Source organism: Heteronotia binoei, chromosome 1 (assembly GCF_032191835.1).
Source record: "Heteronotia binoei isolate CCM8104 ecotype False Entrance Well chromosome 1, APGP_CSIRO_Hbin_v1, whole genome shotgun sequence".
NCBI classification, from domain to species: domain Eukaryota; kingdom Metazoa; phylum Chordata; class Lepidosauria; order Squamata; family Gekkonidae; genus Heteronotia; species Heteronotia binoei.
This window is the reverse complement of record NC_083223.1, coordinates 208,349,338-208,367,134: the sequence shown is the minus strand read 5'-3', so window position 1 is coordinate 208,367,134 and position 17,797 is coordinate 208,349,338. Positions and strand designations below refer to the sequence as shown.

General features: G+C 42.6%; 1 protein-coding gene across 1 annotated transcript; it reads right to left on the bottom strand.

Annotated features, from left to right (window-relative positions):
* Window positions 1–3,487: 3,487 nt before the first annotated feature.
* Window positions 3,488–16,560, bottom strand: NEK2 (NIMA related kinase 2). Its single transcript, XM_060247138.1, has 9 exons — window positions 16,373–16,560; window positions 13,701–13,918; window positions 11,703–11,943; window positions 10,890–10,972; window positions 10,595–10,721; window positions 9,996–10,224; window positions 8,216–8,270; window positions 8,082–8,143; window positions 3,488–4,175 (listed from the first exon to the last, which is right to left on the bottom strand). Exons 1-9 carry the CDS (start codon window positions 16,466–16,468, stop codon window positions 3,946–3,948), a joined length of 1,341 nt encoding a protein of 446 aa, XP_060103121.1. The 5' UTR covers window positions 16,469–16,560; the 3' UTR covers window positions 3,488–3,945.
* Window positions 16,561–17,797: the final 1,237 nt, after the last annotated feature.

Sequence of the window (17,797 nt, the reverse complement as noted above, 5' to 3'; positions counted from 1 at the left end):
GAGTCCAAGGAGTTAAGGTTGGTGGCTGATGAGGGTGTGAGGGACCAGGGAGGGCTCAACACTTCTGAGGTCTCTGCTGACAATGCACAACCAGTACCAGAGGCCATCCTGTGAGAGCCTGTAAGAGAACCCTTGCCACCAGCCTCTGAGGCAGCAACCAATTCTCCACAGTGCTGGACTTGAACCCATGCTTGTAGCCCTCAGGATCCTCTTGCACTCTGCGGGGACAGATGGCTCGGGATGAAGTGGCACAAAGTAGGCAAAGTGCCATACCGGCTAAATGCAATCCAACTGTTGAGCTAGAACAGTGTCCTGGTTGGGATAGTTCCTTGCAGGATCCTGGCCAGAGTCTAGCACAGCCTCAGCAACTGCAGTGTTCCTGAGCTCAATTGCCTCTCAGTGTATTTAGGGAAGGAACCCTTGCTGGATCAGCTGGATCACAAGGCACAAGCCCTGTGTTTCAAGTTCAGTCCCCAAACTCTTGCTTCAAGTTTCTGTTCAAGTCTCTGCTGTCGAAGTTCCAGGGTAGGGTACTACTTCTGGGGAAACTTGGCTGGGCAAGGCTGCAGAGAGCAGGGTAATGTCACAGAGATAATGTCAAGCGTAGTCATGATAAATGCTGAATTACTTTTGCCAACTCCATGTTGGAAAATTCCTGAAGATTGGGGATGGGGAGGGACCTCAGCAGGACATAATACCATAGAGTCCACCCTCCAAAGCAGCCATTTTCTCCAAGGGAATTGATCTCTATAGTATGAAGGTCAGTTGTAATTCTAGGAGATCTCCAAGCTCCACTTGGCAACTTTGGCTAGAATCCAATGCACATTTGCTTAGAAACAAAGTAGGAGTTTTTCCTGAATAAATGTGCACAGTACCAGGTTGTAAGTCAAACTGAAAGGAACTGAATGCACATTTACTCAGAAGAAAGCATTAAAGGACAAAGGGTCATTTCCAAACAAGTGTGTTTAGGATTATAGCCATGATTAACTGTTGCTAGATCATGCTTCTGGTGTTAGTTTTTAAATGCTGCAGGGTTACAACATGAAGAATATGTTTGTGTCACAACTTGTGTTCATAGGCTTCACTTTGCTTTTCACCCTTCAGACTTGTAAATAGGCATGCCAAATGCTAAAGGTGCAAACTTGAAGGCATGCCATACCCTAGCAAAAAATCAAGTCTTCTAAGGCCTGGCTTGCTGGGCTGTAGCATCTCAGAATATAGCTGGGGACTGTTCTGATGTTCTGAACGCTTCGACATCTTATGCGGGGCAATTTTAATTAAAGGGTTCCATTTTTAAAAAGCAGTTCTTATGGTCTGACCTAGACATGGGTGGCCCAATCTCACCAGATCTCAGAAGCTCAGCAGGGTCAGCCCAGATCAGTATTTGGATGGGAGGCCATCAAGGAATCTTAGGTTTGCTATGCAGAGGCAGGCAGTGGCAAACCACCTCTGTTCAACATACACAAATTACTACCTATCCAGCCAGTAGATGTTGGTGAATATACTGGGAGTTCCAACATTTCTGTAACAAGTTACATTTGACCAATTCTATTAATCCTTACATTTAACAAAAGCTGCTGTATTCAGTTTACTTATATAGCTGTCTTCAGAAACCAGCACTGGACTGAACCTTGCAACATAAATGAATACATCAACTGATTCAGAACAACTTACAGATGTCATGCAATAGTGATACTTCAAAGGAATCCTTGGTGTGAGAATACAGGAGTTACAGAGTACACGATTGCCCCTCGTCAAATGCTGGAGTTGGAGATCATGTGGAAATGGCAGCTAGTATAACAGGGACTTTTTGGATGCATCATATACTCGTAATTTTAATCGTTTGTATGCACACTAATGTTCTCATGTATCTTTATAATGCATGTAAGGTTCAACTGCTGGTCATGCATAGTACCAAAAGTTCAGGACTGACCCTTGACAAGACAGTTAGTGCAGCTAAAGAAATAGCACATTTATTGTTCTTTTATTATGAACAGTTCTACTACTAGCCTTATAAACTTGCTTTGACAATTTTAATGAGTTATCAAGACATATGCTAGGTTACCCGGTGCTATTTGTTTACTTAATTCATTTAGGTTCTAATTGGCTTAGAGGACAGTCCCTACTGCCTCTGTAAAAAGGCCCACGTAAGGGTCTACTCAAGCTTTATTTCTGATAATGGCATCCAGTCAAAGGAAACCTTATTAGCGACCTTGTCTTGTATGTTGTTTTACATAGCATTCCAACAGATTTTTAACCAACTGAAAGGACCTTTTTAATAAGCTAGTAAGGGAAGGCAGAAATGTTACTTCTCTGGCTCACAGTCATGGCCTGCTGTGGAACTGATATCCAAGGAGAGTGCTGAGTAGGGTCACCACATATCCTCTTTTGGGCTCTTTTTAAAAACTTATGAAAATGCCCTTTTGAGGTTGGAAGGTTAAAAATATTCCTAATTAGTGGCAATTCCTACAGCTTAAATAGTAGAGGTATTTAAAATGAGATTTGTCAGTGATCACTTGTTTGAAGTAGTCAGTTGGGAAATATGTCCTTTTTTGCTTTTCAAAATATGGTAAACCTAGTATTGAAGACTGAAGTTTTTGTTTACCACTGGGCCATAAGCTTCTTTTGAGCCAGAGTCTATTAAAGCTTAAATTTGACTTTCCCAAAAAGCAGGTCCTACCTGACCCTTTTGAATTCAGTAACAATGTGTGATACAGCATGGGATTAAGATGTCAAATAGCAAAGCCCCTTGCATGACCCTTAAAAAGACCTCAGACATCAGGCTAAGGGCTGCAATCTGAATATTTCATTCCTGGGGCCAGGCAGCAAGAAACAGAACAGCAGCCTGGGTTTGTTTCAGGACAAACCCTGGAAATCCAAAGGCAAGGCAAGCTTTGATTCATTGGGGAGCAAGATATAAATCAGTTCTGAATACAGCCAGTGTGTCTCCTGCCTGTTGACAGAACAGGTGCACCATCTGCAGGCTATTAAAAAACAGCAGCCTTACAAACCAAAGCTGTTTGAACAGTTCTAGATTTACTAAAGAATGAAACTCAAAGGTGTGGCCCGTTATTGTACAGCCAAAAAAAGGCCATACAAGTACTCACATTTCTACTTTCCATGACTTGCTACCACCCCTCAGGGAACTTGGATCTGTCTCTGTAGCTTATCAGATGGGTTATTTTCAAAATGAGTGGGGCTTCTAGAGTTTCTGAAGTTGTTTTATGCAGAAAGTCTTCTCTGGGACAGCTGGGACATGGTCTGAATGTTTATGCTATCAGATTTTGACTCTGACTTCCATTCAGTCCCACCTTATCAATGGTGGGGTGAGAGATGACCAATACTTATATGGCTACAATTACATATATGAAGCTCTTTCTTTACAGGCAACTGTGGGTTTTTTCCTTATGCAATATGTTACAAATTCAGAGAACTCTATCATGGCAGTAATCCCAACTTAGTAACAGGGAAGAAACAGACATTGTGCTCATTTGCTACAGCTTTATGCTAATAAAACAGTTAGAGAAGATACCCAATGAGTTTTAAACAAGCAGAGCACATATTTGACAGAGATGCAGAACAAATGTTTAACATTCTGTGCTTCATTCCAACTGAAAAGAATCTCTTCAAGTGTTCTTGCTTCATGCTCACTGCTAAAAATCACATCCTAATAACTTTTGGTGTGCTGCTCTCAACTACCCTATGCATATTTAATGTTAGGACTACATAGATCTTTTCATGCAATATCAGTAAGCAGAGGGGTCAGAAGAATGCAAACTGATATGAAAATAAGGAGACACCTTCATGTACTATGACATTCTTTTACAGTTAAAAAAATATTTTAACAAACTTTTCTAAAACCAATTTACACAACTTTTCCACAGAGACAATCTTAAAATACCATTAAAGCATCACAATTCTGTACAATATCAACAAAACACTATTTCAACGCATCCCAAGGAGTTGCCGGCTTTTCAGCTGATAATGTTTCTCCAGTTCACTCAGAGCTTGGGCTCGCAGGTTGGCAGCATAGAGGCGCTTCTTCAAATTAGGGAACTTGTCTTTTGAGGAAGGGAAATACTCCAGGCTGTCACTCGACTGATCATTTTCTTTACTTTCCTCACCAAACTGAACCTTCTTTGTTCTTGTAGGGAAATTTGGCAACACATCATCATCTTAAAAAGACACAAAAAAATCCTTGTCAGTACTGAAAAACCAATTTTCTAACTCTGGTTTTCTCTATCCCCCGTTTAAGGTGGAAAACTTTCATAATCATCTACAAGGGAATATCCTGCTGCTGAGAATAGGAAGTTCTCACAGCTACATCAAGCAACTTGCATGGGTCATATGCCCAGACACCACTCCCCCTCAAAAAAGCCCCCTCTAATTTCCTTCTTTCATATGGCCTCTGTATCAGGCTGCATTAACATGAGCAAAGGCAAGCAGATGTTCCTGTAGAGGTTTATTGAAGTGGCTGTGCCTTACTTTTAGCATTAAAAGTATGAGAATTACAGAAGCCTCATTAAAAAGGAAGCCATATGAATATTCCATTGTTTTAACCAGTCTATGAAAACGTCCCACAATTAACGCTGTTCTTTGAGAGTTTGTAAAGATAGATTTGTGTGTCTGCTGCTGTCCATGAAAAGAATGTGGTGCTTCTGCTCTTATTGAACACTGTGGTAAACAAGTTGTCAGATATTTTAAGAAGTGGTAATTGTGAAGTCAGTAGTTTACTATGGCATTCTTGTCAGACTCAGAGCCAAGGAAAAGACAAGTAGAGTTCAAGATCCTTATTCCAGCATCATGGGTATACACACGTGTTGTCAGAACTGACCTTCCCGCCAGTTCCTCCAGCTTATAAACCTTTGCCCTGACCATTATAATTCAAGCTAAAGCGCACCAAGCTAAAGCGGGGGATTTGCACGGGGTTTCTATTAAGCTCTCAGCACCACAGGTGGTGTTATCAGTTCCTGAGTCGCATCTCCTCCAGTTATCAACTGTGGTTGCATAGTAACTAGCCAGTTCCCAGACATGCCACCTCCCTTCAGATAAGCAACAAGCAGCAATTCATATCAAAGGCAGCATAGCAAGCAAGCACAAGCAGAGCATTATATAATTGGATACATATGGAAAGAGGAACAAAATGGAGTGACTCTTGACCATTCTGCAACTTGGAAATCAAAGTTCTGCTGCCAAATGCTGCCATACTGCACCAGTATTCTAAGATGTGTATGCATGTACACATGCAAACATTATAGTGGCCTTCTCCACAATATTTAAGTTCTCTCTAGTTTACAGTGATGGTTTCAGAGTTTGTTTCCTGAACTACGAAAAACACAAGGAATTGGTTTATTTTAAAGTGAATGTAAGATTTTATTTGGCCTATGGCTGTAACATCACTTCATTCTTTTATCTTGATTATATTACAAGACCTAAGCAGTGGAATGTATTAGGATGAGACTGGAATATGAATGTATTGGTGATTTTTGGCAGCACCTCACCCCATTCCCTAGTCAAGAAACTCCAGGTTATTGGAGTCACACATTCTGCTTTACTTGGTTAGAGCAGATCATTATACAGTACAGTATGTATCAGCCTATAAGCCCTTTAAAAACCAATGAAGTGTTATTCTGGTATAAACTCTGTTAACTACAGCCTACTTCAGATGTTAGGACAGATCCTCATGTTATGAGGTTCATGCACACGCTTATCCCTCCAAGGCAGTATGTAAGGATCACCACCTATCTGAAGTTAACTGTGATTCACAAAGGGTCATTTTTAAAGAAACAGTGTTAGTTTTTAAGATGCCACTGAACTTGTTTTATTTAGCCTCTGTGAAAACACCCTTCTGCTCTGTACATAGAATAAAGGGACCCAATCTTATAAATATGGTAAACATTTAGAAGCCAGTGAGAGAACATGCCTTTCTCCTAGCACAGTCGCCATCCTAAAAATAGTTTCTCTACCAGAAGAACTTGAGACTTTAGCTTCTAGTCTGACTATATTGGAAATGTCAGTCATGTCTCTTCCAGTACCTGGGTCTTATCATTACCGTTTGAATGCAGCATAAACCTCTACAATGCTATTGGTCTAAGGTACAAGACTTTTTGGACTTAACTGACTAGTACAGCTGCCCCACAAGAACGTCTCACTGCAGGTCCTGGGGTAGTAAAGTAGAAGACGACTGCAGATTTATACCCCACCCTTCTCTCTGAATCAGATACTCAGTGGCTTACAATCCCCTATATCTTCTCCCACAACAGACACCCTGTGAGGTGGATGGGGCTGAGAGGGCTCTCATAGCAGCTGCCCTTTCAAGGAGAACTCCTGCGATAGCTACAGCTAATCCAAGGCCAATCCAGCAGCTGTAAATGGCAGAGTGGGGTATCAAACCTGGTTCTCCCAGATAAGAGTCCGCACACTTAACCACTAAGAAGCCTACATTAGTTACCTATTTCTCTCAATTACATAGTATCGCACCCTGTATATAGGATGTTATAGCAATAAAAAGACAGTATGATACAGTGGTGAGTGCTGGACTAGAATGTAGGAGACCCACAATCAAATCCCCACTCTGATCTTGGGACCAGTCACTCTCTCTAAACCTAACCTATTTTAAAGGGCTGTTGACAAAATGGAGGAAAGAAGAATGTTGTTCTAAGCTGCTTTCGATCCCCATTGAGCAGCATATAAAGATTTACATACAATGACACATAAATGAAACTTTTCTACAACGGGCAATGCATGATCTTTTAGAACAGAAGAGCTAATGTAGCTGCTCTGTGTTACCTTCACTATTGCTGTGGATTTACTTCATGAAGCAGAGGTCTCATTGGAATTTAGTAGTCAGATCACTTCCATTCACTACAAGGACTTATTTTAGCCAAGCTGATCAGTGTGCTCTGTGCTCTTTCCATCAGTGAACAGACTGCCTGCTCTATGTAACTATGACCTATAGAGTTCATATTCCAGAGAGCTACACTAGCCAGCAGAATCTTTCCATATGCAACAGTAGCATGGTAAAAATTGGCAAAGGCTTTGGCATGGCAAGTCAATATGGCAGGCACAAGAAGAACTATACTACTAATCTGACATAACTAAGGAGGCTTAAAGGTCCTTTTTCTTGAGTACCCAACTTCCTCATAGTACATGGGGAAACTGCTCTTTGGAACCTATGCTGCAAAGATCTCCCTTCAAATCAAGTCAAAAGTCACCTCACTATTTGGATCCCAGCTTATGCAACAGGCCAACAGTCAAGCTGCATTACCTCAAAAGCAAGCATGTGATAACATAGAAAACTACCTATAGTCAAGGTAGATTACTGATAGGTTTCTCATTAAATATTCCAGCATTTTTGTTTGACAGCATCTAGAATTCCTATTCTAATGGACCTTCAAAAGACTTTATATAGTCCATAGAAGCCTGGTTAACTAAATGGTAAGTAAAAATATATTTTATTAAGTACCGTCTTTAAAGGTTAAATTACAGTCTATTCCAAAATTAAAACACACTTATACACAGGTCTAAGGCTAGAAAAGGTTGGTTGATTAGCAGGCTATGTCCATGCATGACAGGAGGTTCCCTGCTATAGTTTGTGTAGAAAAGTTACCAAAATTAGATTTGGCTATATACTTGGCTGTCAAATATGACTGGGTAGGCTGTTCAGGCCTGTGTTTGCCAGAGTATCACCAAGATGTAGTTTCAGTCGAGGCCAAATGTATTTCACAACATTATATAAATAAAATGCAGTATGTCAGAGACCGCCTCTGTCACTTGACTCAGTCTGCTATTTACCACCCCAAAGTGACCCACATTTATTACTGATAAGACTGTTACCCAAGCATACCACCAGTCTTATCCAGACATTAGCAGGTGGTCACCCACTTCCTTTAGCTATATGAATCCCGTGGTGGATTGCTCCTAGTCTGGAATGATGGGAGTGACAAGATCAAATTCAGGAGGGCTATGCAGATATCCACTTCAGAGGTAACAATTACTAAGGTCAGTATTTATATGAAGGCTGGAAGATTCTGCATTCCTGGTTTAGTAGTCCTGCAGTGGCCTCCAATTTCTTCTCATACCTGTTGGCAGCCAAAGTCGATGGTCTTTCAACAAGTTGTAATTCTTCATCAAGCTCTCAGCCCTGTTTAGAAGAGAGCTGGTCAGTGACAGCAAAGCTTCCATGGCAATAAATACTTGATTTTAAAGAACATACCTAGAAAGTTTGTCTTCTGCTAGTCTCTCCCGAACACACAGCTCCCGCTCTCTCTCTGGAAGGTGGAAACAAGAAACTTTAGATCAATGCTAGCATCTAGCAACAGCTTTCCTTGATCAAAAGGGACTGATAGCTACTGGTCAGAGTGGGTAGCTAATTATGTCAGGCTGCAGTTCAACCCTTTCCCATGGAAAATACAAATCTCATTGTTTTGTAAAGTCCTTTGATGTTAATAGACAGCACTCACTGTGTTTGACCCATCCCTATTATACAATAGGCTAAATAAATAGCGAGTATGTCATGTTTGTGTTGCATCTGTGTTTAACAATGACTAAATGGGAGATAATTTAATCTAATATGTGATATTCCAAAGTAAAACTGATTTCATTCTTTGTCCTCTTGTTTACTAATCTGAAACACAAGCTACCGTATTCTTCGCACCATAAGACGCACTTTTTCCTCCCAAAAAAGTGGGGGGGAAGTGTGTGCGTCTTATGGAGCAAAGGTACCATACGTACCTTCCTCGCGGGGGGGGGGGGGTGATCCACTGCCTCCGTCCCGGCGCTTCCCACCCCTGCCTGCCTGGCTCCAGCTCTGACGCTTACAGCAAGCGCCAGGATTGCTCTCTCTGCCCTCCAATCCCAGCACTTGCTTTAAGCATCAGCACTGAAGCCAGGCAGGCAAGCAGGGAGAAAGCACGCCGCCCCCTCCACAGCCAGCGCTTGCGAAGCGCTGGGTTTGCGGAGGGGGCGGGTGCTTCCTCTGTCCCTGTCTGCGTGGCTTCAGCTTCTGCTGATAGAAAGGGCTAGGTTCGGAGGCAGCCAAGCCTCGGATCCCAGCCCTTGCTATCAGCACAAGCTGAAGCCAGGCAAAGAGGAAGCCCCCCCCCTCCGCAAACGCAGCGCTTGGCGAAGCGCTGGGTTTGCGGGGGGCGGGCCTCCTCTTTCCCTGTCTGCGTGGCTTCAGCTTGTGCTATCAGCACAAGCTGAAGCCAGGCAGAGAGGAATCCCCCCCTCCGCAAACGCAGCGCTTGGCGAAGCGCTGGGTTTGCGGGGGGGGGCTTCCTCTTTCCCTGTCAAGCTGAAGCCAGGCAGAGAGGAATCCCCCCCTCCGCAAACGCAAATCTCCGCAAATCCCCCCCCCCTTCGCGAAGTGCTGCGTTTGCGGAGGGGGGGGGATTCATCTCTGCCTGGCTTCAGCTTGTGCTGATAGCACAAGCTGAAGCCATGCAGACAGGGAAAGAGGAAGCCCCCCCCCGCAAACCCAGCGCTTTGCCAAGCGCTGTGTTTGCGGGGGAGGGGGTGCTTCCTCTGTCCCTGTCCGCATGGCTTCAGCTTCTGCTGATAGCAAGGGCTGGGTTCGGAGGCAGCCAAGCCTCGGATCCCAGCCCTTGCTATCAGCAGAAGCTGAAGCCAGGCAAAGAGGAAGCCCCCCCCCTCCGCAAACGCAGCGCTTTTAGCAACGCTTGCTTCTAGCAAGGGCTGGGATCAGAGGCAGGATTGAGAGGGGGAAGGTGCTCAGATCTGGGTGGACAGCTTCAAAAAATTTTTTCCTGTTTTCCTCCTCTAAAAACTAGATGCGTCTTATGGTCCGGTGAGTCTAATGGTCCGAAAAATACGGTATGTTACTAAAAGATGTGTTGCTTTTCCTGGGACAGCTGAACTTCATGGCACCATGACCGAACTTTGATTTCAAGAGCCATGACTATACTGACAAGTGACATCCTATCTCTGAACCCAGAATCCTTCCATGCATCCTGTTGCAAGGTTAGTTTTCTTACGTTCCAGTCTATGTTCTCTCTCTTTTACTGCTCTCTCCTTCTCCTGCAGCTGTTGCTCCTTCAGTTTCAGCTCACTCAATGGAGTTCCTGAATGACGCATTCTTTCTACTTTTTCTTGCTCTTCTGATCTTCGTCCTCGTCTCTCCAAGTTCTTCCCTTGCTCCTCTGACACCAAGTCTGCTATCACTGGGTTCTGCAGGATTTCTTCAACTGAAGGCCGACAATAGTCCTTGAAGCAGGAAAGGCTCATGATATGCAATGTTCAACTTTCATATTTTAAAGGGCAACATTATTCTGTTTGAGGATCCAAATTCTGGGATCCCAGAAATTCCACACACCACACAATCCAGCAGGTTCATACAGTATGCACCAGAACTACCTTAATTTTCTGTTCCAACTGCAGCCACTTGTATGGCATCAACATTACTCTGAAAGGTCCTCAAACTTCCTTAAATCATGCACAAGAGGTTATTGGGGGGACCCCTACAAGTAAAAAACTGCATACAAACTGAAAGTGAAGACAGCTTGGGAGCCTCACATATGAATAAATATTCTATGAGCATTTTCTTCAATCTATCCTTCCAGGAAGCCACCCTTACCTTTAAGTTCAGCATCTTTGAGATGAGATCATTCAGCTGATCTGAATAACGGTATGGAATTCGTCTGAACTTTCCTTCCCTTATCTTTTCTGCCAGCTCTTTTTGGTTGAAGGCTGTAAATGGAGGCCTAGACAAAGTGAAAGTACCCATCAATTTGATATCAAGGAACTACTTGAAAAAGGCACTACTCAGTTCTGGAATATTATGGTACTCAACTTTGATTTCAAGAGCCATGACAATACTGAAAAGCAGCATATAGCTACCTTCAAGTAGCTGCCTACAGAACTTTACTTACGACAATGCACACAACTCATATAGCAGGCATCCTAGAGACCAAATGTCAGATTTCTCATTGTAGGACATGCGATTTATTTGTTCCTAAAAACAAAATACAAACCTTAGATTTAGAATCCTAAGAATAAATTCATGGTAATATAAAAGTTAAACAAAACACCCACCACAGTAGTTAGTAGTGTAAGATAGTGGTTCTGATTTTATATATAAGCAACTCTTTGCAAGTGCTCAAGCATTCAAAAACCATACATTTCTCAATGCAGTTAGATTCCTTGGTAACTTTGTTTGCCTCTCACCATTATTACAGAAGTACTGCTGTTTCCTGAGCCCTTGTTTTGCAATCAGTAGTACTAAAGGAGAGGAAGTCTACTATTGTAGCTGTAAGCATAGCAGCTGCCTTTGTTTTGCAAGACATAGGTTATGATCTGCTAGATTTAGACTCCAGTTGCACCTCAAAACACCAGCAATTTTTTCAGGATATGATTCTTCAAGAGTCAAAGTTCCCTTTGCCAGATACCAGAACAGGTTAAGATTTGCTTACCTGAGAAGGGAAAAGAAAATCTGACTATTGATCAGATTTTAAGCAAAGAAAAACAGCAATGAGAACCAGTGTGGTATAATTATTACAGAGCAGGACAAGGTAGAACCAGGTTAAAATCCACTGCAGCCATGAAGCTCATTGAGTGACCTTGGACAAGTCTAAGCCTAAGCTACCTTCCAAGACGGTTGAAAGAATAACAGAGATCATCATCTACACCACCCCTACTGACTTGGAAGAAGGGTGGAATAAAACACAAATGAGACAGATACTTACTGGAGACATGTAGTAGGGTGTACCAACGAATGTTTTTGCAAAGCTGGTGTCATGGTGCAGTATTCTGGCTAGTCCAAAGTCTCCAAGTTTCACATTTTTCTTGTGATCAAGGAAGATATTAGCTGGCTTTAGATCTCGATGAAGAACAGTACGACCACCATCACTCCGCCTGTGACACTCCTTCAAGGCCAAGGCCAACTGTGTGAGAACTCGAAGAACAAACTTTTCATCTAAATAATGTCTTTGAAAAGAGAATGGGACAAGTTGTTTTCAGCACTTTAAGCCAAAGCCTATTTCGTAGAATTCCATAAACCACTTTCCACTTTATTCTGGTGACACAATGAAACAGAACTGAGCCTTATGCAAAAAAAGAAGCTGGCTATGCCTTCTATTATTGGGCATACCAGGCTTAGAGAGATGTTATTTATTTAGCAAAGTTTTTGTTGTGTCTTTAGAAACCTGCCCAAGGCAGCTTACAAAAGAAAAATAAGCAAAACAATATTAAAACCCTGCATTAAAAACCCATCCCAAAGCATAGGCTATAAAGATAGACTCCTGACAGCTTTAAATAATAGTTCCCAGATTAAAATTGGTGTTTTTTTAATCAACCACTTAAAAGCCTGGGTGAACAGAAATGTTTAGACCTTGCGCTTAAAACAAAACAATGAAGGCACCAAGCAAGCCTCAGAAGGAAGAGCATTCCATAAACAAGGTACATCTGGGGCAGTGATATGGTGCTTGCAGGGCTATAGTGGGAGGGCTCCTTGAGTTCTGGCCCCACTGATGGACCTCCTGATGGCACCCTGGTTTTGGCCACTTGTGATGCAGAGTGTTGGACTGGATGGACCATTGGCCTGATCCAGCGATGGCTTATGTTCTTATGACCTTTTGAGCTATCAGATGTGCAGCACTGGCGATTTGTTTTTTGTTACTGGGTTACATTCCATCATACTGTTATGCTGCAGTAGTCTAGCAATGAGTTAACAATGTATGGATCTCTTCAAGCCTGAAGATGACAGGAAGTAAATGTGGACAGCTATTTACAAATGATGGTTGCACACTAGGCAAATGTAGCACAGTCCCTGCTTGTACAAATTGTGGCAGTAAGAAGCTCCAGCCAAAGTTGTCATCAATACATTGTTTTCTCATCCTTTCCCTGTTTTGGTTCAGTTTCCAGGACCTGATTTATTTGTTTTTTGCTTTTGGGGCAAAACAGGTGTACAATCTCTATGTTGTGCTACTGTTTTGCTGTGTTCTCAAAACAATGTGCATTTGAGCATCACTGAAAGACAGTCTCAGTTGTCAGTCTCTGAACTGCTCACTGCAGTCACAATTTTCTCCAAAGTTTTGTTAATGCTATTATACCATTAAGAACTGCCAGCATTTCAATTATTACCATTAGGCAGTGTTCCTGGTGCCATGATGTTCACAAATTGATGCAAACTAGTAAAAAAAATAGACGTTACCTCTAATGACATCAGTAAACAGAGCAAGAAACGGTTTCATGACCTTATGCAAAAGAACCTCCATCTGAGTAAGAAAATCCAAGAGGTAAATTATTTTGGTATTTACTTGTGTGGATCTTCCGTTGTAATTCTGTATACTGCTAACACCAGAACTTCTTTGCAGTAGTGAATATCTCCAACATGCGTATTTTAAGCATCCTTCTTTTCTTCCCTCTTAATACTGCATTGCTTACTGGATGCATTATATTGTCTGCAGTTCTGCATACTGTAATTGTTTGAGCCGGTTTATGCCATGTATTATATTGTTTCTATTTCAGTGTTCTTTTCTTTGTACAACTCGGTGTTACTGCATTGTTCATGGTATGCATGACACCGCCTTTATAACTCTAAACTGTTTTAAGTCCCAATGAGAACGGCAGAAAAAAATCAAGTAAATAAAAGTTTTAGTAAATTAGTCTCTAAGAGCGCTAAGGAAGAGATTTAGTTTAGGCAGTTTTACAATGTCAAAATAATTCAAAGAAGTTTTACATACCTTTCTTTGGTACACTTAGCTATTAGAGTAGCTAAGTCTCCTCCTTCACAGTATTCCATCACTATATACAGAGTTGTGCTTGTTCTGTCAATTATGCGATCATAATAGCGGACAATGTTTGAATGTTTAAGCTCACGAAGTAAATTCACTTCAGAAACAAGCATTTGTTTCTCTGATTCTGTCATAGATCCATAGTCAAGTTCTTTCCAGACTAACACCTGAAAAAATAAACAACAAGCCATCTCAAGTTTGTACACATATTAAGAACTTTTGTGCAACTATACATGAACTTTTAAACGGACTGACTTAATTATGCTCCCAATCACATTTTGCAGTGAATCCTATAAACTAAGATCTGGTGATCTTAAATTGTCTTTTAAAAGAATAAGATAAAATTCAAGAAGGAAGGATCCATCAGTGTCTATTAGCCACAGCAATGAAATGGAACCTTCAAGTTCAGAGGCAGTACACCATTAAGTAGCTGTTGTTGAGAGACAAAATGTTATTTCAAACAAGACAATTTCTAATTAATGACTTCACATTGTGTAGCAATAAAATCTCCAGGAGTAATTTAATCTGGTTTATGCACCTCCTAGAATACGGATGTCAAACATGTGGCCCATGGACTGCATCCAACTGCACTCAGGGCTCAAATCGGACCCCCAAGCAACTTCCTTCTCTTCCTTGCTTTTCCTGGGCTGCTTCTGCAGCCACATGATAGCTTAGTTTTCCCCCCAGCTCCCTCAGTTTTTCTTCCTCCCTCTCACCTCCCCCCCACTCTCTCTCACACACACAAACACACACAGTTCCATGACTACTTCTTGCTTCCTGTGGGAGAGACACAAAGACAAGCCTCTCTCTCATATTCACAGGCTGCTCCTCCTCTTTTGGGGAGGAAGAGAGGGGAAGGAAAGAGAGAGAAAGCAAAGTTAGAGTCATGGCAGCCATAAGACCAATGTTTTATTCCCAATATAAGCTTTTGAGTGCAAGCACACTTCTTTGGAGGAAAGGAGGATGAGTGGGTGGATGGAGTCTTCTGATAAGCACAATGTACATTGAGAAAACTATTTCGGCTTATTCTGAAAAGTTGTTTTAAAAAAAGATTAGATTTCTCTGTTCCTATCGGGATTTATTTTCTTTCATGAAGACCCTGATTAGGAATCAGAACACTTGGATTAGTCCATATTTTTTGGAGAGTGGAGTGATTTCAGATGCCAAATGATAATGGCACACATTGGTAATGAGACAGGAAAACTACCTCTCAGGTCACTCCAGGAAGACATATTGTCTTGAGATTCATTATCAATCACAATTCAACAGTCTCTCTTTCTAATCTCCCTTTGAAATTTCTTTGTTAAGAGCACTGCTACTATAGGTCAACAACTGAATGCTGTGGTTTCTAATGTCAGACTTCTGTCCATTTATCTTTTGCATCCTCCTGGACTGAATGCTCCTGGATGGAATTGAGACCTAGCTTTTCTTTCTCATTTCCAGTCTTGGTGTGTCCTATATTTACTACCTGCCTGCATATCACACCTAATCCAATCAAGCTTTGTCATTCATTTGCTATTGTCATTCATTTGCTATTGCCATCTGAAATCACTTTGATGAAATTTATATCTTTGGTACCTTTTGTTGCATATTATGGCACATATGGCCCAGCCCAATAAAGTGACACTTACGTCAGATCCGTCCCTCGTAACAAATATGTCTGGCATCTCTGTCCTAGACTATAAAGTTTTGCAGGCCCAGTACAGCAAAGAGACTAGAACCATTTACCTCCTCCCACTACCTGAAGAACCGAATCCTATTTCATCAAGTGCAGAGGGTGGGGAGGAAAGCAAAAACAGGACCAAGAGTAGCAATTGGTAGGCTAGGGAGGAGAGGGGAGAGAACAGAAAGAGTGTTTTGAGGAGTATCTCAATTGAGTTGCTTTTCATTCCACATGGATATCATACTCTTTAGCCAGCAGTGTACTAAAGTGCACAAGAGACACTAAGACAGAATCAAGGTTCATACACTCTGCATTTATATGCTTTCCCATTCAAAGAAGCAGCAGATTGGCTTGCTAGAGGTGGTGGTGGGGAAATGAGTGAAAGAAAGGAAATCAGCAGGCCAGCCGCAAGAGATGCTTGGCTTTTTGCCAAGGCCAGTCTCTGACAATGAAGACAAGCTCTGGAGCTGAATTAAATTTAATGTAGGTGTCCACAGGTTAGGGCCAGATTCACACATATCACTTCAACCATCATACCCTCAGGCAAATCAGGCTCAATCCACCAGACGCTAAAACGTCCACCCAAAGCAGTGAGGGTGATACAATTTGCTTGATTTTTATGCATAACTATCACTGCTTTGGATGGACATTTTTTGTGCATAAGGAACCCAGCTTCGACTCGTGAAAGCTTACGCTATAATAAAAATATGCTTAACTTAAGCCTCTAAGGTGCCAGTGGACATCCCTTGAGTTTTGCTACAACAGACCAGCATGGTTCTCTACCTAGAACTCTTAAACCGCAGTCTGCAGGCACCTGCGGAAACGGGAGTGCGCATGTGACGGCCACTAGCCAACTGAACAGGATTCGATTTGGGGACCTCACACATGTGACCTAGGGCAGCCCCAGCAGCAGCACTGAAGTCTCGGGGACACCCGAACGGCTTCCACCCCCACTTACCCTGCCGTCCGCCCTCCGACGCACTTTCTGACATCTACCGTAAGAGCCAGCGCCAATGGTGACCAGCACCTCGTAGTCCTCGGGACGGCTCGGCATCCCCACTCCTCAACGAAAAACCCTAGCAAAGTAAATACAAAACGCCCTCCCAGCCCCCGCGCAGGCGTTTAAGTGAGCCGCGCCTACCGCTGATTGGCCGGACGTCGAGTCCATCGTCACGCACACCTGTAAGCTTTCTGATTGGGCTCCCTAGCTACAAAAGCAACGCGACGCGTAACGGCTCCTAGGGCAGCTGCTAGGTAACCATAGGCCGCGGCGCCTGAGGGCGGCGCGAGCAAGTGGAGTTGCGAACGCCACGCCTATGGGGTGTTGACAGCAAGCTGTCAGTCAAACTGTGTCATGGAATGCTGAGTGCCTGGAGCGCCCCTACTAGGCATTAATGCCCAAGCTAAACAGATATGTTGAGGCGCTTCGTTTCTGCTTTGCCTCTGGAAACTGTTCCTTTGTTAAGAGTACTCTCTGGGGCTGTTTTAAAACAAACAAAAAACTTATTGGGCGGGACAAGTTGGTACTGAAGGTCCGCGAAAAACAAGTGTTTAGCACACAGGATAACCTTACAGACGCCGGTCTTGGTTTCAGTTATAGAAATAACGATGTAACGAAATAGCTTATAAACCAGCTTGCCCTACTTGAATTTTATTCGCTATTCACATCCATAACTTTTGCCCCGCGCACGAAGGATTCCGTTGACTTCCAGACGGAACCCAGCGTCTTTCCAGAATCCCAGCGAGGCTTTTTCCCTATGGGGAGGGGAAATGATTTGTTCACTGACTCCCTCTGCTGGCGGGGAGGCCGAAGCTTTAACTAGGAATAACCTTGAGCACCAATCGCTAGAGCGCGCCTTTTCTCTTAAATTCTCTGTAGCTTCTGTTCTGTTTGGGGGTTAATCTCCCTAACCTCCAGTATATTCCCAACAACATTTTACAGGTTAAAAGAGAACTATTTGTTTGCAACAAGCCCTGCACCCAGTTTCATGATCCTAGCTCCTTTTCTGTATCCTTTCCCCCCTGAAATAGCCTTAGCCTGTCTGTACAGGTTTTTGATGCAGAATTTATAACCTTATTTAACAGATTGTTGAATTGCATAATGGGGGTATTAGAATTATTAATATGCTGCATATCACAGGCCGGATAGGCAGTTGTGGATGCAGGTGCCAGAAAGTGTAGGTGTGTTACGCATAGCTAACGTCTAAAGACTGAGGATCCATGGACTGAAGCCTGAAGAAATCTGCATTTTCCACTGTTTAGAAAGTGCACACAGTACCCACCCCCCAGCTTAAATACCAGAAAACAGCAACTGCTCCAGTAAACTAGGAAGCTTAAAATGCTGGCATAACTAACCTTGGCACATGTATTGTTTATGATTTTT

Coding starts and splice junctions, on each gene's coding strand:
- NEK2 (XM_060247138.1), bottom strand. CDS start 16,468: ATGCCGAGCCGTCCCGAGGACTACGAGGTGCTGGTCACCATTGGCGCT. Junction 13,919..16,372: donor GTCGGAGGGCGGACGGCAGG/GTAAGTGGGGGT, acceptor TTATTTTTTCAG/GTGTTAGTCTGGAAAGAACT. Junction 11,944..13,700: donor GCTAAGTGTACCAAAGAAAG/GTATGTAAAACT, acceptor CTCTTTTCAAAG/ACATTATTTAGATGAAAAGT.